Genomic DNA, 26823 nt, shown 5'->3' with positions numbered 1-26823 from the left:
GTTTGACCAGTCTTTGGCTCTTTCTTCACCATTGCTCTGGCTGCCGGATATCCAGTTTGTGGTATGCAAAAGATTGCCTGTATAGTTAGTGGGTTTTTGGTTGAGGTATATCTTCTAAGGTAAAGATTATTTCTTTAAGGTGTTGCTTTAATTAGATTTAAAATTTATTAATATAGTAGTAATACTTACAAATATAGAACTTGTGCACATGTTAAAATTTGACTGTAATGTCAGATTTAGTTCCACATGTGATTATTTGAATGTATATTACTTTTTTTCTCCTGTTGACACTGGGAAGCATTCTTGCATAGAACATAACAGCACAGTACAGGCCCTTCAGCCTACGATGTTGTGCCGACATTTGATCTGCTCTAAGATCTATCTAACCCTTCCCTCCCACATAGCCCTCCATTTTTCTATCATTCACGTACCTATCTAAGAGTCTCTTAAATGTCCCTTATGTATCTGCCTCCACCACCTCTGCCAGCAATGTGTTCCATGCACCCACCACTCTGTGGAAAAAACTTAATTCTGACATCCCCCCTATACCTTCCTCCAATCTCCTTAAAACTATGCCCCCTCATGTTAGCCATTTTTGCCATGGGAAAATGTCTCTGACTGTCCACTCGATTGCTGCCTCTTGTACACCTCCATCAAGTCACCTCTCATCCTCCTTCACTCCAAAGAGAAAAGCCCTAGCTCACTCAACCTATCCTCATAAGACATGCTCTCCAATCCAGGCAACATCCTGGTAAATTTCCTCTGCACCCTCTCTAAAGCTTCCACATCTTTCCTATAATGAGGCGAGCAGAACTGAACAATACTCAAGTGTGGTCTAACTAGAGTTTTATAAAACTGCAACATTACCTCATGGTTCTTGAACTCAATACCCCGACTAATGAAGGCCAACACACTATATGCCTTTTTAACAACCCTATCGACTTGTGTGGCAACCTTGAGGGATCTATGGATGTGGACCCCAACATCCCTCTGTTCCTCCACACTGTTAAGAGTCCTGCCATTTACCTTGTATTCTGCCTTCAAATTCGATCTTCCGAAGTGTATCACTTCACACTTCTCTGGGTTGAGCTCCATCTGCCACTTCTCAGTCCTACTCTGCATCCTTTCAATGTCCTGTTGTAACCTACAGCAACCTTCTACACCATTCGTAACACCATCAACCTTCGTGTCATCAGCAAACTTACTCACCCACCCTTCCACATCCTCATCCAAGTCATTTATAAAAATCACAAAGAGCAGGGGAACCAGAACAGATCCCTGCAGAACACCACTGGTCACTGACCTCCAGGCAGAATACACTCTGTCTACAACCACCTTCTGTCTTTCTATGGGCGAGCCAATTCTGAATCCACACAGCCAAGTTTCCCTGGATCCCATGCCTCCTGACTTTCTGAATGAGCCTTCCATGAGGAACCTTATCAAATGCCTTACTAAAATCCATGTACACCACATCCACTGCTCTCCCTTCATCAATGTGCTTTGTCACATCCTCAAAGAATTCAATCAGGCTCGTGAGGCACGACCTGCCCCTCACAAAGTCAGACTGACTGTTCCTAATCAGCCTATGCTTCTCCAAATGCCCATAAATCCTGCCTGTAAGAATCTTCTCCAGTAATTTGCCCACCACTGAAGTAAGACTCACTGGTCTATAATTCCCAGGGTTATCCCTACTCCCTTTCTTGAAAGAAGGAACAACATTTGCCACCCTCCAATCATCTGGCACTACTCCTGCAGCCAGTGAGGATGCAAAGATCATCACCAAAGGCGCAGCAATCTATTTCCTAGTTTCCCGTAATAACCTTGGATATATTCTGTCCGGCCCTGGTGACTAATCTGTCCTAATGTTTTTCAAAAGTTCCAGCACATCCTCTTTCCTCACGTCGATATGCCCTAGTGTATCAGCCTGTTGTACACCATCCTCACAAATGACAAGGTCTCTCTCACTGGTGAATATGGAAGCAAAGTATTCCTTAAGGACTTCCTCTTCCTCTTCCGACTCAAGGCACATGTTTCCTCTTTTATCCCTGATCAGTCCTACCCTCACTCGAGTCATCCTCCTATTTCTCATTCCTAGGTGTAGAATGCCTTGGGGTTTTCCTTAATCCTACTCACCAAGGCCTTCTCATGCCCCCTTCTAGCTCTCCTAAGTCTATTCTTAAGCTCCTTCCTGGCTACTTTGTTACTCTCCAGAGCCCTGTCTGATCCATGCTTTCTAAACCTTAGGTAAGCTTCTTCCTTCCTCTTGACAAGATATTCTACATCTTGTCAGCCATGTTCCTTCACTCTACCATCCTTACCCTGCCTCAATGGGACAAACCTATCCAGAACCCCGTGAAAGTACCCCCTAAACGACCACCACATTTCCGCTGTGCACTTCCAAGAACATCTGTTCCCAATTTACATTCCCAAGTTCCTGCCTAATAGCATCATAATTCTCCTTCCCCCAATTAAATACTTTCCCATATCGTCTGCTCCTATCCCTCTCCAAGGCTATGGTAAAGGTCATGGAGTTATGGTCACTGTCTCCAAAATGCTCTCTCACCGAGAGATCCGAAACCCGATCAGGCTCATTGCTTAGTACCAGGTCCAGTATGGCCTGTCCTCCAGTCAGCCTGTCCACATACTGTGTCAGGAATCCTTCCTGGACACACCCAACAAACTCTGCCCCATCTATCCCCTTTACACTAAGGAGGTGCCAATCAATATTAGGGAAGTTGAAATCACCCATGACAACAACCCTGTTATTTTTGTACCTTTCCAGAATCTGCCTCCCGAGCTGCTCCTCAGTGTCTCTGCTGCTACTGGGGGTCTGTAGAATACTCCCACTAGAGTGATCGCTCCATTCCTATTTCTGACTTCCGCCCACACTGACTTAGCAGGTGATCCCTCCAGGACGTCCTCCCTTTCTATAGCCGTGATACTATCCCTGATCAGCAAAGCCACTCCCCCACCTCTTTTACCTCCACTCCTGTCCCTTTTGAAACATCTAAACCCTGGAATATCCAGCAGCCATTCCTGCCCTTGTGACAGCCAAGTCTCTGTAATGGCCAAAATGTTGTAGTTCCATGTACTTAACCACGCTCCAAGTTCATCACCCTTGTTCCTGATACTTCTTGCATTAAAGTAGACACTTCAGCCAATCCAACTGACTGCAATTTTGCCCTTTCAACTGCCTATCCTTCCTCACAGTCTTTCTGCACGCTGCATTTACTTGTACACTAAATGCACTGATCTCTGACCTATCACTTGGGTTCCCATCCCCCTGCCAAACTGGTTTAAACACTCCCCAACAGCTTTAGCAAACCTGCCCGCAAGAATATTGGTCCCCCTCCAGGTCAGGTGTAACCTGTCCCTTTTGTACAGGTCGTACCTTCCCCAGAAGAGATCCCAATGATCCACAAGTCTGAAACCCTGCCACCTGCACCAACTCCTCAGCCAAATCCATCTGCCAGATCAACCTATTCTTACCCTTACTGGCATGTGGCACAGGCAGCAGTCCAGAGATTACTACCCTTGAGGTCCTGCTTTTCAGCTTCCTACCTAGCTCCCTATATACCCTCTTCAGGACCTCATCTCTTTTCCTACCCAAGTCATTGGTACCAATATATACCACGGCTTCTGGCTGTTCGCCCTCTCCCTTCAGAATGCTCTGGACCCGATTCGAGAAGCCTCTGATCCTGGCACCCGGGAGGCAACATACCATCGGGGAGTCTCTTTCACATCCACAAAATCTCCTGTCTACACCCTTACTATTGAATCCCTTATCACTACCACTCTCCTCTTCTCCCCCCTTCCCTTCTGTGCCCCACAACCAGGCTCGGTGCCAGAGACCTGGTCACTGCACTTTCACCTGATAGGTTGTTCCCCCCAACAGTATCCAAACCTGTTATTCAGCAGAACGGCCACAGGGGTACTCTGCACTACCTGCCTGTTCTCCTTCCTTCTCCTGACAGTCACGGATCTACCTGCATCCTGCATCTTAGGAGTGAGTGCCTCCCTGTAGCTCTTATCTATGTACTCCTCGTTATCCTGTAGGAGCCAGGGGTCATCCAGCTGCAGCTCCAGTTCCCTAACACGGTCTGTAAGGAGATGCAGCTGGATGCACCTTGTGCAGATGTAGTTATCAGGGAGACTGGTGGTCTCCCAGAACTCCCACATCTCACAAGATGAACACACCACTGACCCTGGAGCCATCTAACTACCCTAGCCTGGCACTGAAGGAAAGATCAAAGAAAGAAAGAGAGAGCAAGAAACTTACCAGAGACTTACCTTAGCCGCCGCCACCTTCTCTCGCCAAAGCCTTAAGTGCTCCACCCTAACCCTGGCTCACTCCCAACAATGGCCACTCCACTTATACCTACCTTCCGTTTATCTGCTGCTGTTAATTAGCCAATCAACTATTAACAATTTGCAAATGTGCCTCTTGTAGACTCTTGCAAGGTGAAACTCACAAGCACAGAGACTCACCTTTTCTCAAAGCTCCCGCTCCAAATCTCGCTCCACCTCCTGTCACACACACACACACACACACAAACTCACCTCTTCTTAAAGCTCCTGCTCCAAATCATGAACCAAATCACTATCTCAAATTGCTGGCATTATACTTTTGAGAACTGGGGTGTACCTTATTCAATGCACCTTTGCTGCAGTGTGGCTTAGGACAATTCTCCTATCTACACTTCAGGAGAGATTCAGTGGTTATTAGCTAAAGTTGTGTGCAAAATTTGCAGGTATGGTCTCTGTGAAGTTGTGACTTTTCCATTCTAATCATCAGAGATCTGACGATATCCAACACTGATAAATGGCAGCATACATATAGCAAGAATAAAAGGGTGGTATCATTTATATCCTTTTAGCAGAACACTCTAGGGCTGATTGTGTGATTGCACAGACAGTTGCACTTGCTGGGAAAGGGAATTCATGGGTCACAGCTCCTGATTTTCTATCTGTTCATTTAGAAGAAAATCAAGGGCCTGCTGAAATTCTCTCTGAATATTACCTGCCAAGAGAATTGGCTCTTTTATCTCCAGAACTAGAGCAGCAATGTGGCAGCAGACTCGGTGAATTAATCAGTAAACAAATTAAGAATAATTTACTTTATGACACACTTTATAGTTCCCTTTGAGACACAAGAGAGACTGCAGATACTGGAAATCTGGAGCAACACACAAAATGCTGGAGGAACTCAGTGGGTCAGGCAGCATCTATGGAGGGAAATATTTCTTTTGACTTGCGACATATTTTTATTTTGTAAACAATTTAAGGAATGCACGTGTTGTCCATTACTACAGAAATATATGATAACAGTAATCATCTTTTGTCAAGAATGTGACAGCTGGATTGGGACATTAGATAATTTTTGTTGTTAATCTAGTTTCAACCTTAGTTATCAGCAAGTAAGTTCATCAAAAAAGAACATTCAATAATTTGTTTATGTATCTCTAACATAGAAAAATGTATTTTGGAAATTTAGAAATATGTGTTGATTTAAAAGGAAGATCAAAAATCTGTGTTTATGAATATGCCCATATATGCCTTTGTGCATGTGTAGTGAATTGAGAAAAAAAAATCAAAGAACTGCAGGTCCTGGAGATCTGAAATAAAAGCAGAAAATGCTGGAAACACTCAGCAGATCGGGCAGCATCTGTGGAAGAGAAGTATAAGTGAATTCAATGGTAATTTTTAAAAAAATCAAAAAACTGCTAATGCTGCAGAAGTTGTCTCCATCCTCTAGAATTTTTGACTGTTTCTTTTGTCTAGTTCACCCTCAATGGTTTCTCCATCTCTCTCCCACCCTGTCTGCAACTTAAAACTCTTTCCCAATTGGACGAAGGGTCTTTGACCTGAAACATTATCTCTGTTTTTCTTTCCACAGATGCTACCTGACCTATTGAGTGATTTTAGCATTTTCTGGTTTTATTTAAAATATAATAAGTCTTTGTCTGCCACCTCATCTATTTCATGAGCTAAATTGATACAAAGGAGCCAGATCTCTGACTCTTAACATACCTTGTGGTTGAGAACAATTTTTTAAGATTATATGCTCTTCATGTTTTTGTGCCATTTTCTTTTTAAAATTTTCTGTTTAAAATTACCCTACTTTGTTCTTGTATTCAGCCTATAGATTTTTTCCTAATGTGTTTATATCTCATAATAGGTGTATGCTTGGGGTTACAATAACTGTGGACAGGTGGGATCAGGGTCAACTTCCAATCAACCGACTCCACGGAGAGTGACCAGTTGCTTACAGAATAAATTGGTTGCCACTATTGCTTGTGGTCAGTCATCTTCCATGGCAGTTTTGGATAATGGAGAGGTGAGCGGTGTATTGTGAATAGCAGATGTAAGTTCCATGGTTTAATCATGTAATATAAAATGTTAATACAGTCTTAAGTTACAGGTAGGTAGACCTTTTCCTATTGAATTTGTTTATTCTTTCCAGTTCTCTGCATTGCTGAGGAATGTCTTTTTGTTGCATGAGATCAGTGGCCAGTTTACATTTCTTGCTTGGGTGCTGTTGTGCAAAGCAATAGATCGGGTAGCTGGGAAGCGAATAGTGCCCTGCAGCATGTTGAGTACCTCACACCTTCCGGGGAAACATAATGCCTGAATTTGTTTTGTTAAATATTGATTTATTTTTTTAGTTATTATGTAATAAAGTTGTTTTTTAAAAAATATAGTAAGATATTAAAACATTTTAGCACTTTAGGTACTTGATGAACATTCTGTACTTCTGTGCAACTAATTTGCCACTGACCTTAAATTATGTAATGGCATTAGTTTACTTTGAGTCTTTAATGATGGTGGTATAGTGTGCACATTATACATATTGGGTCTCACTAGATACTCCCCTGGTGAAGCCTCATTGATCACACCATAAATAGACCTTATATCCCTATAAACTGGGGATTACTTTTAGCTCCCAATTATATAGTGTGAACTTAGAGTTATGATAATAAAACCTCTGTGGTACTGAATACTGTCATTTGATACATGTTGCCACATAGGTTCATAAAATCACAAAGGTTATTGCACAGAAGGAGGCCACTTGGTGATTAGTCTGCTGGTTCTGTGTAAGAACATTTTAATTAGTTTCACCGTTCTGCCTTCTTCCCATAGCCCTGTATTTTTTTCCCTTTTAAGTACTTATCTAGTTTCCTTTTCAGTGTCATGATTGAATTTGCTTCCACTGGTCCTCAGGCAGTGCATTCCAAATTCTGGAATACGAGTCACGCACTGCACGAGAAAAGGTTATCCTTGTGTCGCTTTAGGTTCTTTTGCCAGTTTCTGTCATTATATAACCTTTGGTTCTTGATCCTCTGGCAGCAGAAACAGTTTCTCTCTATCGACTCTGCCTAGACTCTTCATGATCTTAACCTCTTTCAGTCTCCTGTGTTCTAATGAGAACAATCCCAATTTCTCCTTGTAACTGAAGCACCTAGAAGAAACCTATTAAGTTTCTTCTGCATTTGCTCTACTGCCTTCATATCACTGTGGTGCCTAGAAGTGGACATATTCAGTTGTGGCCGAAGCAGTCTCTTACAAAGATTCATGATTTCCTTGCTCTTGTATTCTGTGCCTGTATTTATGAAGAGCAGTCCTCCATATGTCTTTTTAATTGCCTTGGTAATTTGAGCAACTTATGCACATTTACCCCCAGATCTATTTGTTCATGTGCCCCTTGTACCCTCTTGTTTTACTGCCTCTCCTCATTCTTTCTACTGAGATGTACCATTTTGCAATTTTCTGCCAGATACAGCCTATAAATTAGCTTATTATCAGTCTATCAATATCCTCTTGAAGTCTATTAATGTTCTCCTTGTAGTTCATTTGGCTTCCAAGTTTTGTGATATCTACAAATTTGGGAATTACAATGTGTGCACACAAGTCCAAGTTACTATTATTGGTATTGGTATTGGTTTATTATTGTTGCTTGTACCAAGGTGCAGTGAAAAACTTGTCTTGCAAACCGATCATAGAGGTCAATTCATTACACAGTGCAGGTACACTGAGTTAGTACAGAGTACATTGAGGCAGTACAGGTAAAAACAATAACAGTACAGAGTAAAGTGTCACAGCTACAGAGAAAGTGCAGTGCAATAAGGTGCAAGGTCACAACGAGGTAGATCATGAGGTCATAGTCCATCTCATTGTATAAGGGAACTCTTCAATAGTCTTATCACAGTGGGGTAGAAGCTGTCCTTAAGTTTGGTGGTATGTGCCCTCAGGCTCCTGTATCTTCTACCCGATGGAAGAGGAGAGAAGAGAGGATGTCCCGGGTGGGTGGGGTCTTTGATTATGCTGGCTGCTACACCGAGACAATGAGAGGTAAAGACAGAGTCCAGGGAGGGGAGGCTGGTGTCTGGGATGTGCTGGGCTGTGTTCTCAACTCTCTGCAGTTTCTTGTGTTCCTGGGCAGAACAGTTGCCATACCAAGCCGTGATACATCCAGATAGGATGCTTTCTATGGTGCATTGGTAGAAGTTGGTGAGAGTCAAAGGGGACAAACCAAATTTCTTTAGCCTCCTGAGGAAGTAGAGGCACTGGTGAGCTTTCTTGGCCATGGCATCTACATGATTTGACCAGGGCAGGCTGTTGGTGATGTTCACTCCCAGGAACTTGAAGCTCTCAACCCTCTCTACCTCAGTACCATTGATATAGGCAGGTGCATGTACACCGCCCCCTTTCCTGAAGTCAATGACCAGCTCTTTTGTTGACATTGAGGGAAAGGTTATTGTCATGACACTATTCCACTAAGATCTCTATCTCCATAAAGAAAAATAGTGGAATCTATTGCTGGGGTGCACCACTGTACATTCCACCATAGCCCAGCCCCCTTCACCAGTCGGAAAAACAACAATTCACTACTATTATTTTGAGTCACTTGGTCAATTTTACATAGTCACATTCAATCAGTCAAACAGTACAAGGAGGCTATTTTGGTCCATTGAGTGCATGCTAGCTTGCTGCAGAGCAATGCAGTCAGTCTCGATCCCTGCCACATTCCCATAATGCTGGAAATTTACTTCCTTCAAATTCACATCCAATATCCTTTTGAAATCATTGATAACCTCTGCCTCCACCATCATCATCAGCAGTGACTTCCAACTCATTACAACATGCTGTGTAAAAACAAAAGTAAGGCCTTCCTTGAATCTCCCTTATCTCTTGCCCAGAACCTTAAATATGTGTTCCTTAGTCCTTGAAACATCAATCAATAGAAAGTTTTTCTTTGTATACCTTACATAAACCTGTCATAATCTGATACTTCTCTATCAAATCTTTCCTCAATTTCCTTCGCTTAAGGAAATCTACTTTACCTTCCCCTGAAGATGGAGTAGTTTAGTCATTTTGATAGTAAGAATAGGATGGTAACATCACTTAGAAAGTATGAGTTTATGTGAGGTAGAAGAACAATAGGATCTTCATGTATGAATGCTCCAGTCATTAGGAGTTGTTCCACAAGTTGGCAAGGCCATAGAAGCAACCAATTGTTCTCTCTGCCATCTCAGCCACTACCAACAGCACCACTGTAAAATACTCAAGTTTTCTATCCTTTCCTTGTAGTTCTAAGCATACCACAACCTTGTCTGAAACAGGCTCCACCACACTAATCACTTGTTTAATATTTGCATGTCAGTAAAAGATTTTTAGGTTCTCTTTTATGTTAATTGCCAATGTATTCTTATATCTGCTGGTCTTATTTTCCTCTTCTCCTGACCTCTCAGCTTACTGTTAGTCTGGTTCTTGCTTGAGGATTTTTTTTTCTTGTTCCTTCATATTCTTATCTGCCTTGTCATCCAAGGAGCCCTCGCTTTGCTTCAGTTACCTTTACTTTTTAAAGAAGCATATCAAGCTTTCACCTGAAAATCATGTAATGTGCCCAGAATTGTGGACAGTACTCAGGCTAGTGTTGTATACAGCTCTACAATAACCTCACTATTTCTGCATTCCCTGCTTTGGATAATAGAAGAAGGCATCCTATATGCCTTTCTGACACCTTATTTACATGGCCTGTTACCTTTAAGAATCTATGGAAGACAGCCCAGGTATCTATTTTACCATACCTCTTAAAATCCTAACATTTATTATATGTTCTCTTCTTTTTCTCCTCATGGCACAGAAGGAGGATATTTGGTCCATTGAGTTGAGCCTATGCTGGCTTTCAGAGCACACCCACCAGTCTAATTACCCCAGTTGTTTCCCTGTAAGCTACTCTCACTCATGGGCCCATCAACATTCCCAACCCCCCTCCAACCCTCAACCAATTTATTAGGAGCAAATTACAATAGCTAGTTAACCTATCAGCGAGTCTTTGGGATGTGGGAGGAAACTTGAGCATCTAGGGTAAACCCACACAGTCACAAGGAGAAAATGCAAACTCTACTCAGACAGCACACAAGGTCAGGATGTGAGCTATCAGCACTAACCTCTGCACTACTATTCCTTTTGTACCTCGCACATCCTTGTTGTGTCAAGGTCAAGTTTGTACTTGTATTAGAACTGCACTATTGAGAACTGGTGAAAGATAAACATAGCTTTGTTCAAATTTTTTCTTCCCTTCCATATCTTTCCTGAATATCTTTGTATCCAGGAACATTTAGCACCCGGTCTTGCCAATCATAATCCTATGTGACTAATTGCACTTGCATCTTTCCAAGCTTGTTTAGTACATGTGCATTTATGCACATGCACTGCAAATCTATTTTTGACTTTTTATCGTTTTAATCTGGTCCAATATAAAACCTATCATTTCTTACTCTTGTGTTATCTGTATTTCCAAATTCATTTTTTGTACCAGTATTCTATTTCTCAGTGCTACAGTAGTGCCCTTCCACTTGCCAAATTAGTTTAAACCCTTCTCACAAGATTTTGCTACCAGTTCTACTGAGATTCAGCCTGCAGAGGTCCCACCTCCACTAGCTCTTGTCCTAACCTTCCAGTAATCTAGACCTATTTTCTGTACCTTCTCTCCTGCATTCATTGCATTATCCTCTTATTTCTGTACTTGCTATACAGTATCTGAGAATACTTCCTCTGAAGTCCTGCTTCTTACATTTCTTCAGTTTTGTTTGGAAGCCAGATGATGAGACCTGTAGTGATCTGAGTGTAAACATAAAGCATTTGTGGTTTATTTAATGAACAGAACCTTAGTGGTTGACTCTGCATTGAACATCATCTGGTGTAACTCATGAGCCCTACTCTGGCATCACAGTCTCTACTGCACTTTCTGTAGATGAAGTGGGATATAAAGATGTGGTAATGTTTGCTGGCATCTGTTATGTCTGGATTCTCTTAGCCATTGGGGCTTTTCACTTCCCCTTTTCTCATGCCCTCCAGATCAGTCAGCCTCGAGATGTCCTGGCCATCATGACCTACCTCTCACATTGTCTGTGTCAATGCCTGCCATCTTCATATCTCTCTTTTAGTTGTAATTATCTTGGAGATATGGACATACAGCAGTGCCCAGTTGACCACACAGAATTTCCTTGGAAATATAGCCATCATCCATTTGAGGAACATGGCTAATGTATGCTGATTCACTTAACGTGCTCCAGAACCTCTAAGTTGCTGACCTTGTCACTTTTGGAGATGCTTAGGGTATGCCTGAGGTGGAAATACCAGAAATTGTTAAGCCTTTTCTCATGCCCTACATGTGTTGTCCAGGCCTTGCCACTGTAGAGGATTGTACTAAGGACACAGACTTGGTAGACCCATAGTTTGGGCTTCTCTATCTGTAGGTCCACACTCTTACTTAGCTTAAACATGACAGTTGGAGCTTTTGCAATGCATGTTGATTTTGGCATTATGATAGATTGCTAGTGTTTGGAGCCTGGATATGTGAAGCTGTTAACAAACTGTATCAGTGCATCATCTGTGTGGCAACATCTTGGGTCTTCACATTAGACCTTGATGCTGATGGTCAGTTGGAATTCTTTACAGGTGTGAGAAAGTCTGTGCATAATCTGTTGTAGTTGTTCCTATATATATGTTCTGATATACAGTATAGCTATCCGTATAACATATATTGAGTGACTCCCTGATGAGGACCTGGTGCACTATTTCTTTGGCGGCCAGGCAAGGAAAGCTGAATATCCTTTTGCCTTGTATGTTCTGGTGTATAAATAAACATCTCTGTGAATGAGATGAAATCACATAAGAGCAGCATATACTAAAGATCGGTGAATATATTAATTATTTTAGCTAATTTTAAGAGTGCCTTCACCTGTGCATATAGATTTTTATATTGTTGCATCATGTCTATATATTTACATTTGGTACCCTTGATAGGTGAGAGGGAACTTGTGATAGCTGTCAAAGTGCAAAGTTGTACAAATACAGGTTGAAATTCTAGTCTGACACCCTTGGAACCTGACTGGTGCCAGACCACAGAAATTGTCCCTCTGATCATCTTCCTCTGAGCAATAGAACTGTTCCTTAAGTATAGACACTCCCCAGGTTACATCAGGGTTCTGAGAACTGTCTGCAACCTGAAGTTTCAATAAATCAGAAGCGCTGTTGTCTGAGATTTCAGAAGTCGCACTGGTAGGTTAATTAGCTACAGATTAGTATAGATCTTAATTAATTTTAGGTCTTAGTTAGAATTAGTTAGTAAAGATTTACAGATTTCAAACATACTGGACCAGAAAGTTTGAACCTGAACATCAAGATCAAATATTTATCTGTTTTGTTCTGTCTGTGTAACCTTAACTGCAGCCACAGGACATTCTTGCCTGAAGGCTCAAGTTTTTGAGAAGGATAGATTTACACACATTGGCAGAGTATCAATGTAATGCTCATTCAAAAGCAGCGCTTCATTGGTTCTATTATCCCCTTAAAATGAGGGGGAAAAAACAGCATAAAAGAGTAGTTCAGTTATGGATTCTAGGTCATTATTCATTCTCTAATGAAGACTTCAAATTAGATTATGTAGTTATTTGTCTCATTGCTTTTAGTATAACTTTACTGTATGAAAATTAACTCACATTTGCCAACAAAAAGAAACAATTATACGATTTGGGAGTATTTAATTGATTTTGAGATATCCTGGAGATATGAAGGGTGTTATTAAAATACAATTTCTTTCTTTCTTTAATTTGTTTGCCTTGCATTGTAGGTGTATGGTTGGGGTTACAATGGTAATGGGCAGCTTGGATTGGGTAGTAATGGCAATCAACCAACGCCATGCAGACTGGCAGCATTACAAGGAATACATGTGTGTCAGGTATGTTTGATATTAGATCTGATGTGTCGTATTCATCTAAATCTTGTTTGGTTTGTTGGTGGCACTCTCCTTTGAGCCAATCAGACCAGGACATTATCTGGACTAAAATAAAAACAGAAAATGATGGAAATACTCAGCATGTCAGGCAGCATATATGGAGAGATGAACATAATTAAAGCTTCATGTCAATGACTCTTCAACAGAGCAGACTTTAAGAAGTCATTCTGTGAAGTATGGTTGCATAATCTGAAAACCTGTAGAGAGATGTAAAAAATATAATGTATCTACTTAGGTAAGACTATACATGACTGTTGAAGTATGGTAGGGAGGTCATTTTAGCAAACATTGTGGTGGGTGGTATCGGAGCTCACATTACAGAGCCCAATTAACTATTGCTGGCCTGGGCAGTAGTGATTTTGGTTCAAGTACTTGGTTTCCCACTCCCCATGCCTGATGCTTCTGTTCAGCCCATCGTCCTTGAGTAGCAGTTAAGGGCTGTGGATATGAGAGAGGTTGTGTATATGTGGGCTGTAGATTTCTGAGATTATAAAGCAGAAGGGAGGGTTTGTCTCACAAGTGTCACCTTGTGGTTTTGTATTTATTTGCATCTGGAACTATTGTGACCACAGAACCACACAGCATTCGGCAGATGCATTGAGTTCTACTCTGGCTGTAACATTTTAAAAGCACTTTTTACTGGATTTTCATTACATTTAAATAATGTGTCTATAACTGCCCACACGTTCCATAACACACATTGAACCCAGCCTACTGTTTTGCTGGAGTTGCACTGCATGTGATTTGATAACCAAGTAGTGCAAGGCTGCCTCCTGTAGAAAGACTAGACTCTGGAATTTGATACGTCCTTTCTGAACTTGCGTAGAGGCAGTTTAGCCTCCCTATGTTGACACTTCCAGTCAAAGACCATGAGCTCCACTGCAGTGTTTCCATCTGATAACATCCCCATTGATACCATGGTTCCAAGTCTTCATTTAATGTCATGGGGGCTTTGGGTATAATTGATGCTTATCATGTTCTACCGTGAAATTTAACCTGACCTTTGCTGAGATGTGTGTGGAGATGTTTGTAGTTAAGATGTAGTGTACGTCGAGTAAGTGATTATTCATACTAGCTTGCCAGAGCTTCAGGTTGACATTTCATACTCAGGAATCTTTGCATGTAGCTGACCCTGTGACCTGTCAGATTGCAGGCTTCAGTTAGGTGCATGTACACTTGCAACATTGGATGCAGATATGTGGTTTTGGAGGGGTGTGAAATGATGCCTGGGGTCCTTGGACACGTGCATGTTTGGCTTTCAGTGTGTGGATCAATACTTGGACTCCCCAGACATGTAGTTGCTGGGAAAGACTCATATATTTCATCCTAGCATACGTTTCTTGCAATCCTCTGAGTCATGCATGCATACTCAAACTTTGGGGTTGTTGAAATTGAAAACTGAGCTGGGACAAAACTACAGCTCTTGGAATCCCCTGACACCAAACAATATGCATCTAAAGAAGGTGTTTGCATAATGCTCGTTACTTTGTATAAGAAAGTTTCCTATTCTACTTGACCTGGAGATCATCCCCAAGCTCTCAGGCCTTACCTGATAGGGTGGTGGAGGCAAATTCATCGGGGGTTTTTAAGAGGGGCTTGGATGGGCACATGAATGAGAGGAAAATATGGGCATTCTGTAGGTAGGAGGGATTAGCTATGTCGGCACAGCATCGTGGGCCAAAGGGTCTGTTCTGTGCTGTACTGTTTTATGTATGTTCTTATAAGAATCCCAGTAACTTCTGTGAAGTAACATTGGAGAATCCCCAGGTGTGAAATCTTTGTTTTTGATTCAGCCTGCAGGTGACTGATGCTGATGTTTGCCACTTGTAACTTTACTTGCAGATTGTCTGTGGCTATGCTCATGCTCTTGCACTAACAGATGAAGGTTTGCTCTATTCCTGGGGAGCTAACGCATATGGCCAGTTGGGCAGTGGCATTAAAAGCAACCAGTCTTGTCCAGTCCAGATCATGGTGGACAAGGAAAGGTAATGGCTGCAGTAAAATCTCAGGCATCATTATATTAACATTCATAAACAACTCTTTAAATTTGATGTGGAGCAAACTTAATTTTTTTTGTTTGATCATTTTAATGATCAATGTGTTAGACTTGATTGCTTATGGGATATGTAGTATGTTCCTATTTACTGAACAAATAAGATATCATGTTCTCTTCAAACTGCATCAGTAAACATGTTGCCTTCAACTTGTATATACTTAAGAGGCTAAATCCACTCCACTGGCTGGATATCATCAACTGCCTAGCAAACCTCATCACACTACTTTAACATGCACATTTTCTGCTTTTGCTTGCTCTAGCCAAACTAAATAAGTCATTTAGGTAAAATAAATTTTTTTCCAGTAAGCTTCAAAAACTGATAGTCACTGTGATATAGATAATGTATTGTTGCATCCATAGCTCCTGGATACTGGATAGTGTGTTAACAGTGCAGTCAATTTTTGACATTGCAGATATTTACAACAGAGGAGAGCAGAAGAAAATATCCTCCTATCTCTTGCCCCATCTGCATTTTTTCCTTTTCCAAATATTTGTATGTGCCTCACCATCAGTTTTTATTTGATAATATTCAGTGAAGCTCCTTGAGATATTTTGCCACATCAGGGGCACTACATTGATGGAAGTTAGTGTTTTCCTTTCAAAATCTATTATGGATTCAGCTTTCACCATTGTTTTTGATTGGGCCTTCCATTAGCTTCTCAAAAAAACTACCACTAACCTCCCATGCTGACCATCTTAAATTTATATCCTCTACTTACTGACAGCACCAATGATTTTCAATTTGTTTTGCCAAAATGTCTCATAAATTTGATAGATATGCCATGAACCAGGAAAATAACTTGGGTGTTAAATTTGCTTTAGTACAATAATGGATATATTTCTTTTGTATTAGAAAATTATAACTACTATAAAAATATCCTGGATGATGATCAGATTTTACATAAAGTTCAGAATGATTTTTGAATTCTGGCAGTATTTTTCCTCCTACTAAAGCTTTAATTTCAGCAAAATGCCTTTTGGCAAACTACACAAAATGTTTCCATCTTTCAGCAGAAGGATCCATGAACGTTGAGGTTATGTTATATCCTCTACATTTTCAAACTGGTTGGTGAGGGAGGGGCTCACAAAAGTTAGAGAAGGTTCAATTCTTAAAACATTTTTTTATGCAACACATCAATTAAATAGGAGAATGGGAGTGTGGGTGGTGGAGGCAGATAAACAAACCTCCGATTGGGTCACTGCAGAAAAACTTTGGAAAACTGCCATATCTAGTGACCAGATCTATGTGGTAGCATTAAAATACAATACCAGGTATTTCTGATTATCGTATTTTGGAATAACAGGAATTTGTAATAAATTCCAGTTTTTACATGATCTTTTCACTTTTTATATGGTGAAACTGCTTCATTGTACAAGTCATAAAATTGCTTATCAGACAACTGTAAGGTAAATGGTATACAACATTTACCAATAAACCTTATTGGTTTGTAGGATGTTTAAGTAACTGCTGTCATTCAAATACTTGATGTAAACTTCATGAGTCTTACTTTGTGCCAAAGAGATCTACTGTGGTTCTGCTATGCTTTACTCTGATCTCATTTTTCTTGATGCATAGGGTTGTGGAGATCGCAGCCTGTCATTCCACTCACACCTCGGCTGCTAAGACCCAAGCTGGTCAGGTGTACATGTGGGGCCAATGTCGGGGCCAGTCAGTCATCCTCCCATACCTAACACACTTTACCTGCACGGATGATGTGTTTGCCTGCTTTGCCACTCCAGCTGTTACGTGGCGTCTCCTATCCATAGGTATGATGATTAATCTTTTTGACTATTTTCCATTGAATATGTAGGCGCTTGATTTCTAAAAGATAGCTTCTGCAAGGTACTCTTTCAAGGTACTCTGTGACTGTAATGCATGGTAAATGTTTGTTAGAACTATAATCAGAATCTCATACAATGTGTTTAGAATATAATAGCATAATGGGGACACAAGAGACTGCAGATGCTGGAATCTGGAGCAAAAGAGGAGCTGCTGGAGGAATTTGGCAGATCAGGTGGCATCTGTGGAGGAAAATGGGCAGTTGACATTTCGAGTTGAGACCCTCCAGTTGAAAGGTCAATAAATAAGCAATTTAGAAATCACTTGCTATATTTGTGCCATCCCAAGGACTTGTTGTCATATTGAAACGAGAATTAAATGTGTAAGACTGGTCAATATGCCCGAGCATTATGCTGTTGCTTATTACTCTTTCCTGAGTAATTTGAATTGTTTGTGATGTTTTGTTTGCACTCATTTTGTTGAGTCCCTGTCCCTATTTCAGGATCTGTCTCATGGCCTGTGAAAAAATCATAGAGAGGTACAACATGGAAACAGGCTATTGGGCCCACCGAGTCTGTGCCAACCATTTACCACCCATTTACATTAATCCTACATTAATCCCTTTTTTTTAATTCTTTCCACATTATCATTAACTCCACTCCCAGATTCTACCATGCACCTACACACTAGGGCAATTTACAGTGGTCAATTAACTTACCAACCCGTATGACTTTTGCCAACCCGTATGCCATTTCTATTTTATTTATAGTATCACCATACTCTATCTTTAATGGATCCACATTGCTTCTGACTGTCTTAATTTTCTTAACTGTAAAATTTGCTTGTGTTGATTTTTAAGTATCTTGCAGATTTCTTTTCAGGTACACTTTTTGTAATCTTAACTGTGTTATTCATTGTATCTTTCCCAGTTGCCTGTATCTCTTCTAGTTTTTGAATTTTTATATGCTTTTTCATTTGGTTTTAGTTTTGTCTGATACTACTTTAGTCCTTCATGGCTGTTGGTTTTGCGCCTATGGTTTAAAAACTATTTCTTTGATATGGAAACCACATTAATCTATATTTCTATCCATCAGCGTTTTTCCTGTTTATCATCAGGTCTTATTGCATGAAAAAGAGTTGTGATTAAATCTAGAATCTTAGTAGCTGTTTTGAGTTGAACATTATATTGATCATTTTATGATTGCTACTGGATAAATATTCAGGTTGACAACCAAATTGGTTTAACCCCTTGTTGCTTCCTGGATGTAATGTTTTGGATAACTATCCTGAATATACCCCAAAAGTTCACTCCATTTTGGACACAAAATAGTCTGCTAATCCCAATTCTACATGAAAGTAAAATCCCCACTAAAGCTATTCTGTTTTTTGTATTCAGGCCTGGCCTGATGAGTGGAAATGAACACTTAAGCATTACAAGGGCCAGACCATGAACATTTCCAATAAAAGAGGACCTAACATTCAACGGTACCCTAAACTTTCAATGTTATTACCATCACTGAATCACCCACTATTAATATTATGGATGATTTAGAAACCAGTGGACAAACAATATAAATACTTTTGTTGTAAGTTTTCTGTGGTGAGTGACTCCCCCATCCTGACTTCTCAGAACTATCTACAAAGCCCAATTCAGGAGCATGATGGAATACTAAGAACACTCAAGAACTCAACACCATCTAGAACAAAGCAGCCGGTGTTCCTTAGCTTCACTATTTCCATATTGTGGCTGCAGTATAACACCAAAAAAATGCACAGAAATCACCTTAATCAACTAGTAAATAATTAGTGATTGAGATACCATTCAAGCAGACTGTTGAGCTTCCTGAGTGTTCCTAAGAGTTGCACTCATCCAAGCAAACAGGGAGTGCTCTATTACAGATATCATGGGGGTGAGTCACTCACCAGAGGAATCACTCACAGGTTACATGAAGGACGAAAGCAGAGAGTGCATAGGCAGGTTCCCCTCCAAGTCGTGTAGATATCTTTGAAATTCCTCCATTTCAGAAAAAGGAATAGCAGAGCTTTCACTGCTTTAAGTGCCTGGGGAGCAGCCCTTGAGGGAGGAAGCACATATTAGGTAGAATGTTATGTACTTTATTATTGGTATTGCTGTGGATCTGAATGCTCATACACCATGCCCTTTTCAGAAAAATGGTGGAGAAAGAATTTTGTGGTGGGAGTGCTGCTTTCGTGTGATTCTGCTTCTATTCCTTATGCTGTTGTGGCCTGATCATACTGTCTGTCAAACTTGTTGTGATGGATTATGTTGCAGACAAATCCACATGTTGTCTGAACCTGCTTATGTTGCCAGGTTTGTTGTATTTGCAAAACTTAATTGGTAGCAAGCCAACTGGGAGGTTTGGGATAGATATTGGGAAAAGGTGTCTTGAGTCTATGACAGCTTAACAATATCAGTTTTCCTTCATTGTTCCAGGATTATTGACAGGAACATTATTATAGCATTTACAAAAGAGATCAAGTGCTATACATCTTGATAGCAGGAAAGTGGTATTGGGAGCAGTCAAAAGCGGCAGCACAGTGTAGAGAACCATGATCCAATGTTGCTAAAAGAATACAACTACTTCATTATGTGTGGAACATGTGTCTACATATCCTAACGTTCAATTGCACTCACAAGAATTGTGCAATTTTGTTCTCATGAAATGATGCATTTATCTTCAAATTGCCATGACGCATATTCGTCAGCCCACCTGTTAAAACATCAATTTCTTAATTATGAAACTGTAAAGCATAATCTGCTTCAAATCCTTTTATGCCTAGAATGACGTACTATGTGCTTCTGATGTAACAATACTAACACAGATCAACAGGATCTTAACTGTGATAACTGAGGAATCAGAAACAAAACTTGCATTTATGATGCTTCTTTAATTTGCCAGATCAATTCACAAAAGGGACAAGAATGCCAAGTTGGAAAAGAAAGATTAGGAAATGACGCTGGTCAAAGAGATGGGGTTTGAGGAGGTTTTGAAAGTGGACATGTTGGTTGGCCTGAAAGTGAGATAGTTGGGTTTAAAGTAATTTTGTGGGGGATGTCTTTTTCATTAGGTGAATAGATGGATATTTGAATATGCATGAATAATTGGTCATGTTAGAGAAGAATTAATGTAAATCAGCATCTCAGAGTTATCATGTGCCAGTTTGATGAAAGTACAGCACAGACTACAAGTATGTTGAACAGTAGAAGAATTGTGATTGAGATAAAGCTAAGCAATTTCCCCTGTATTCTCTGTCTCCAAGCCTCTGCAAGAAATGGATCGGATCACAAGATCACAAAGGAGCAGAAGCAGGCCATTCAGCCCAGTGAGTCTGCTCCATGAGCTAAACTAAACTATTCCTATCTAGCCCCCAATTTCTGGCCTTTTCCCCATATCCCCTGATGCCTTGACTTAATTAGATACCTATCAATCTCCTCCTTAACGCTCCTAATGATTGGGCCTCCACAGCTGTATGTGGCAAAGGATTCCATAAATTCACTACCCTCTGGCTAAAGAAATATCTCCTCATTTCTGTTTTAAATGGGTACCCTCTAATTCTAAGACTGTGCCCTCTAGTCCTGGACTCACCCACCAAGGGAAACAGCTTAGCCACATCTACTCTGTCCAATCCTTTCAACATTCAAAATGTTTCTATGAGTCCCCTCTCATTCTTCTGTACTCCAGTGAGTACAGTCCAAGAGTCTACAAACGCTCATTGTATGTAAGCCCTTTCATTCCGGGAATCACCCTTGTAAATCTTTTCTGAACCCTCTCCAACATCAGTACATACTTCCTAAGATAAGGGGCCCAAAACTGCGCACCGTATTCCAAATGAGGCCTCACCAGTGTCCCATAGAGCCTCATCAACACTTCCTTACTTTTATACACTATACCTCTCGAAATGAATGCCAACATAGCATTTGCTTTTTTTTTACCGCCGATCCGACCTGGTGGTTAACCTTTAGGGTATCCTGTATGAGGACCCCCAAGTCCCTTTACACTTCTGTACTTAGAATTTTCTCCCCATCTAGATAATAATCTGCCCATTTATTTCTTCTTCCAAAGTGTACAACCGCACATTTCTCAACATTGAATCTCACCTGCCATTTCTTTGCCCATTCTCCTAAACTACCTAAGTCTCTCTGTAACTTTCCTGTTTCTTTGATACTCCTTACTCCTCCACCTATCTTGGTGTCGTCTGCAAGCTTAGCCACAAAACCATTTACTCCATAATCTAAATCATTGATATACAATGTAAAAAGAAGTGGCCCCAACACCGACCCCTGCGGAACACCACTAGTAACTGGTAGCCAACCAGAACAGGATCCCTTTATTCCCACCCTTTGCTTTCTGCCTATCAGCCAATGCTCCACCCATTCTAATATCCTCTTGTGCGGCACCTTGTCGAAGGCCTTTTGAAAGTCTAAATACACAACATCCACAGCCTCTCCCTTATCCACCCTACCTGAGATTTCCTCAAAAAACTTCAATAGGTTGGTCAGGCAGGATCTTCCCTTCATGAAACCATGCTGGCTTGGACCTATTTTGCCTTGCACCTCTAGGTATTCCATAACCTCATCCTTGAGGATCGATTCCAATAACTTTCCAATCACCGATGTCAGACTAATAGGTCTGTAATTTCCTTTATGCTGCCTCCTACCTTCCTTATACAGCGGAACTACATTTGCGACCCTCCAGTCCTCCGGAACCATGCCAGAGTCTATTGATACCTGGAAAATTATCACCAATGCCGCCGCAATCTCTAAAGCCACCTCCTTCAGAACCCGAGGGTGCAGGGTGCACTTCATCTGGTCCAGGAGACTTATCTGTCTTTAGTCCATTTAGCTTCCCGAGCACCTTCTCTCTAGTAATCTTGACTGAACTCAGTTCTATCCCCTGAGACCCCTGACTATCAAGGTATATCGCTGATGTCTTTCACAGTGAAGACTGATGCAAAATACTCATTTAGTTTCCTCTGCCATCTCTTGTTATCCATTATAATCTCTCCTGCACTGTTTTTCAATTGGTCCTATATCAAACCCGTGTCTCTCTTTTACTCTTCATATATTTAAAAAAACTCTTAGTATCCTTTTTAATGTTATCTTCCAACTTCCTTTCATAATTCATCTTTTCTTTCCTAATGACCTTCTTAGTTTCTCGCTGTAAGTTTTTAAAAGTTTCCCAGTCTTCTGTTTTCCCACTAATTTTTGCTTCCTTGTATGCCTTCCCTTTTGCTTTTATTTTAGCCTTCACCTCTCTCGTTATCCACATTTGTGCCATTTTTCCATTCATAACCTTTTTTTCTTGGAATATATCTATCCTGCACTTTCCTTATTTCTTGTAGAAATTCCCTCCATTTCTGCTCTGCCATCCCTCCAACTAGCTTACTTTTCCAATCAATTTGGGCCAGTTCCTCTCTCATGCCACTGTAATTTCCTTTGTTCCACTGAAATATTAATACACCTGATATCAGCTTCTCCTTTTCAAATTTGAAACTGAACTCAATCATATTGCAATCGCTACTTCCTAAGGGCTCCTTTACCTTTAGTTCCCTAATCACCTCATTACACAGCACCCAATTCAAAACAGCCAGTGTCCTGGTGGGCACATCAACAAGTTGCTCCAAAAAGCCATCCCGTAGACATTCCACAAACTCTCTCTCCTGAGATCCAGTACCTTCCTGGCTTTCCCAATCAACCTTCATGTTAAAATCCCCCATAATTGTCTTGACATTGTCTCTCTGACACGCTTTTTCTATTTCCAACTGTAACTTATAGTCCACATCCCGGCTGCTGTTAGGGGGCCTATATGTAACTGCTATGTTGTCCTTTTACCCTTGCCATTTCTTAACTCCACCCATTAGGATTCCACTTCTTCTGACCCTATGTCCCTTCTTTCTATTGATTTTATATCATTGCTAACTATCAGGGCCACACCACCCCCACCTATCTTTCCTATACACTGTGTACCCTTGGACATTCAGTTCCCAATCACATCCGTCATTAAGCTATGACTCGGTGATTGCCACAATGTCATATTTTTTAATCTGTAGCTGTGCCGCTAGGTCATCCACTTTATTTCTAATGCTACGTGCATTTAAATACAATACATTTAGACCAGTATCTGCTACCGATTTCGCTGTATTTCTGTTGTTCAGCAAATTATCCTGTCTTTTCACCTACCTGTCCTCCTTACCATCTTTACTGCACACTGTCTTGGACTTGTTTCTATATACCTCTTCCTCTATCCTAACATCCTGGTTTCCTTCCCCCTGCCAAATTAGTTTAAACCCTCCCCTACAGCTATATTAAACATTCCCACCAGGATATTGATCCCCTTGGAGTTCAGGTGTAACCCATCCTTTTTGAGTAGGTCGTACCTCCGCCAAAAAAGGTCCCAATGATCCAAGAATTTGAAGCCCTGCCCCCTGCACCAGTTACTCAGCCATGCAATCATCTGCCTGATCCTGCTATTCTTACTTTCATTAGCACATGGCACAGGTAGTAATCCTGAGATTACTACCCTGGAGGTCCTGCTTCTCAACCTTCTTCCTAGCTCCATGTAATCTTCCTTCAGGACCTCCTCTCTTTTTCTACCACATCCAGTGGGTGATATGGCCACTAAACAGGTTAGCAAACTTGGGTATGCTACACACTGTCCTTTAATCTAAGTGACTGATTGTCAATAGCTGAAGGTTGAATACTGATTGTTGTGATACCCCACTGGCAAGAGTTCATCATTCTGAATGAGACTCTCTATTTTAAGTATTTTAACAGGCCTCTAACTGCCTTCCACCTGTGAGTCCATACAGTATCTTGTGTAACTTTCTGTGTGCTACCTTATTAAATGTCTGATGGAAGTCAAATATATCCAAGTATATAAGGGACATACTCCCTTGCCTACTATGCCAGTTAAACCTCAAGACAGTTCTTGTTTTGTCAGACATGAACTCACTTTCAATAAATCATACTGACATTTCCTAACCACGTTTTCATTTTTCACTGTGCCCTGTTAACACACTCCTTGGTAAGGATTTCCTGATTTCTATAGTTTCCAATTTTCTAACTTATTTCCAGCCAGGTGGAAGGTGGCTGGCAGAAAGAATGATAAAGAGACTTAGAAACAAGGTTGGCACCTTAGATTAAATTCATTTCTGGTGTCGACTAATACATTGATACAGAATGTTTAAACCAAATGGTCTGTTTCCATGTTATTATTTCTGTATCCTCATGTGAAAGCCATTGATGTGACTTATGTGGCATTTGAAAGCTCAAAGTTGCAACACTAAACTTTGCCTGATAAGAAGATCTTTGATTGGATTTGGAACTTAAAAAAAAGAGTGGACCAGTTAACTCTGAAGCATTGACTCTTGGTCGTGTTGAAACCAGAGAATAGAAGAAATCGAATGTTAGTAGAACATTTTTGTTTTGCTGTTGTTGACAGCAACAACAGCAAGTTTTGCTATTGTTGGCAGGTATAATTAAAGAGAAATGTTTACAATAAATATTCTGAGAAAATCATGTTATTTTACAAAGTTTTGTAGATAATATGAAAAAAGTATAAAAGCTATTACATTGTTGGATTTTGTAAGTTCCATGTTGTTAGTTCAGCAATTCAATATCTGTTCTTGTTTTGTGAAAGATTAACAAATTGAATTTTATTTCTTGTCTTTTCACCCATCCTTTCTTCGTTCTAATTTATGTTGGGCCTTCTGTTTCTGCAGAAAGTGACAATCACTTGACAGTAGCGCAATCAATGAAGAAAGAATTTGACAGCATAGAAACCTCAGATTTAAAGTTTCTTGTGGACGGAAAGACTATCCATGCTCACAAAGCTGTTCTCAAAATAAGGTAACGGTCCAAATCCTTAGAAACAGGGTCATTTCCTGAAATTGTTCATAAATATGGGAAGTGTTTCACTCTCCAATCTCATTTATGTTCTTCCAGGATAAAATGCGTGCAACCTTTTAAAAGAATTTGCTGCTAACACCATGAGGTCCAGTAGGAAGTCTGCAGATTAAATTTGTTAACTATTTAAGCTGTTTATTCTCCATAAAGAATTTAGGTTTAAAATACTTGGCTTTTACACTAACTGGAAGTTACCCTCTGTATTTTATGCTTTATCATTTCAATTGTGTAGGTGCGAACACTTACGATCCATGCTCCATGACGAAGAAGTGATTGAAATTGACCAGTTTAGCTATCCAGTGTACCGTGCCTTTCTAGAATACCTCTATACAGACTCTGTCAATTTACCTCCTGAGGATGCAATAGGTACTGTACCCTTGCTATCTTGTATTTATTTTCCCAAGAGAAGAAGATTGTAACTGTGAATTTTCTCCTGCCAAGGTAGGCTTTTTGGAAGGATTTCGAAATTTCACCTTCCAGGATTGCCATGTTTACTGATGCTTATATATTCTTCTGACAGCCAGTACTTGTAACTTTGCAAGAATATTTATCATTATCAGGCTATCCTTAGATGAGAAATCAGAAATACCTTCTTACATACTGGGTTTCTCTAGTGGGTTAATTGTAATATCATCAAAAGTATACCTGTTGCACAGGTGTTTTATTATATTGGTCTACTTTATTATACCATAATATGTTTATTTATTTCACAAGTGTGTTTAGTAATTGTTGACGGGTGGGATCCGAACTGGAGAGACTGGGGAAGAGGTCTTTGGCTCTCAAATAGAGAAAGCTTGTAAATAGTACGAGAGGGAGGGTAGGCAGGTGATAGAGAAGGGATGTGCTCAGACCGACGGTTTGAGATGTGTCTATTTTAATGCAAGGAGTATTGTGAACAAGGTGGATGAGCTTGGAGCTTGGATAAATACTTGGAGCTACGATGTGGTGGCCATTACAGACTTGGATGGCTCAGGGACAGTGATGGTTACTTCAAGTGCTGGGTTTTAGATGTTTCAGAAAGGACAGGGAGGGAGGCAAAAAGAGGTGGGGGAGTGGCACTGTTGATCAGAGATAGTGTCATGACACAGAGAAGGTGGATGTCATGGAGGGATTGTCTACGGAGTCTCTGTGGGTGGAGGTTAGGAACAGGAAGGGGTCAATAATTTTACTGGGTGTTTTTATAGGCCGCCCAATAGTAACAGGGATATCGAGGAGCAGATAGAAGAAACAGATCCTAGAAAGGTGTGATAATAACAGAGTTTGTTGTGATGGGAGATTTTAATTTCCCAAATATCGATTGGCATGTCCATACAGCAAGGGGTTTTAGATGGAGTGGAGTTTGTTAAGTGTGTTCAGGAAGGATTCTTGACACAATATGTAGATAGGCCTACAAGAGGAGAGGCTGTGCTTGATTTGGTATTGGGAAATGAACCTGGTCAGGTGTCAGATCTCTCAGTGGGAGAGCATTTTGGAGATAGTGATCATCATCTCTCTCCTGTACAATAGCATTGGAGAGATAGGAACAGACAGACTAGAAAGGCATTTATTTGGAGTAAAGGAAATTATGAGGCCCTCAGGCAGGAAATTGGAAGCTTAAGTTGGGAAGAGATGTTCTCAGGGAAAAGTATGGAAGAAATGTGGCAAATATTCAGGGGATATTTGTGTGGAGTTCTGCATAGGCATGTTCCAATGAGACAGGGAAATTACGATAGAATACAGGAATCATGGTGTACAAAGGCTGTAATAAATCAAGTCAA

At 40.6% G+C, this 26823-nt stretch overlaps 1 protein-coding gene across 8 annotated transcripts in view; it reads left to right on the top strand.

The window, feature by feature from the left end:
* Positions 1–26823, top strand: part of LOC127569882 (RCC1 and BTB domain-containing protein 2-like) — a 114637-nt gene that overhangs the window by 46585 nt on the left and 41229 nt on the right. For 6 of the 8 annotated variants that reach the window (XM_052014880.1, XM_052014882.1, XM_052014879.1 and 3 more), the window contains 7 exons: positions 6179–6337; positions 13139–13246; positions 15146–15288; positions 16936–17126; positions 20422–20484; positions 24883–25009; positions 25299–25432. In XM_052014880.1, the coding sequence (XP_051870840.1) occupies positions 6179–6337; positions 13139–13246; positions 15146–15288; positions 16936–17126; positions 20422–20484; positions 24883–25009; positions 25299–25432 (925 nt within the window). The remainder of the gene's footprint in view (positions 1–6178; positions 6338–13138; positions 13247–15145; positions 15289–16935; positions 17127–20421; positions 20485–24882; positions 25010–25298; positions 25433–26823) is intronic. The other 2 variants (XM_052014885.1, XM_052014884.1) reach the window with 2 other exon arrangements.

The sequence above is a fragment of the Pristis pectinata genome, chromosome 4, assembly GCF_009764475.1.
Source record: "Pristis pectinata isolate sPriPec2 chromosome 4, sPriPec2.1.pri, whole genome shotgun sequence".
Classification (NCBI taxonomy): domain Eukaryota; kingdom Metazoa; phylum Chordata; class Chondrichthyes; order Rhinopristiformes; family Pristidae; genus Pristis; species Pristis pectinata.
This window is presented reverse-complemented; position numbering and strand designations above follow the sequence as displayed.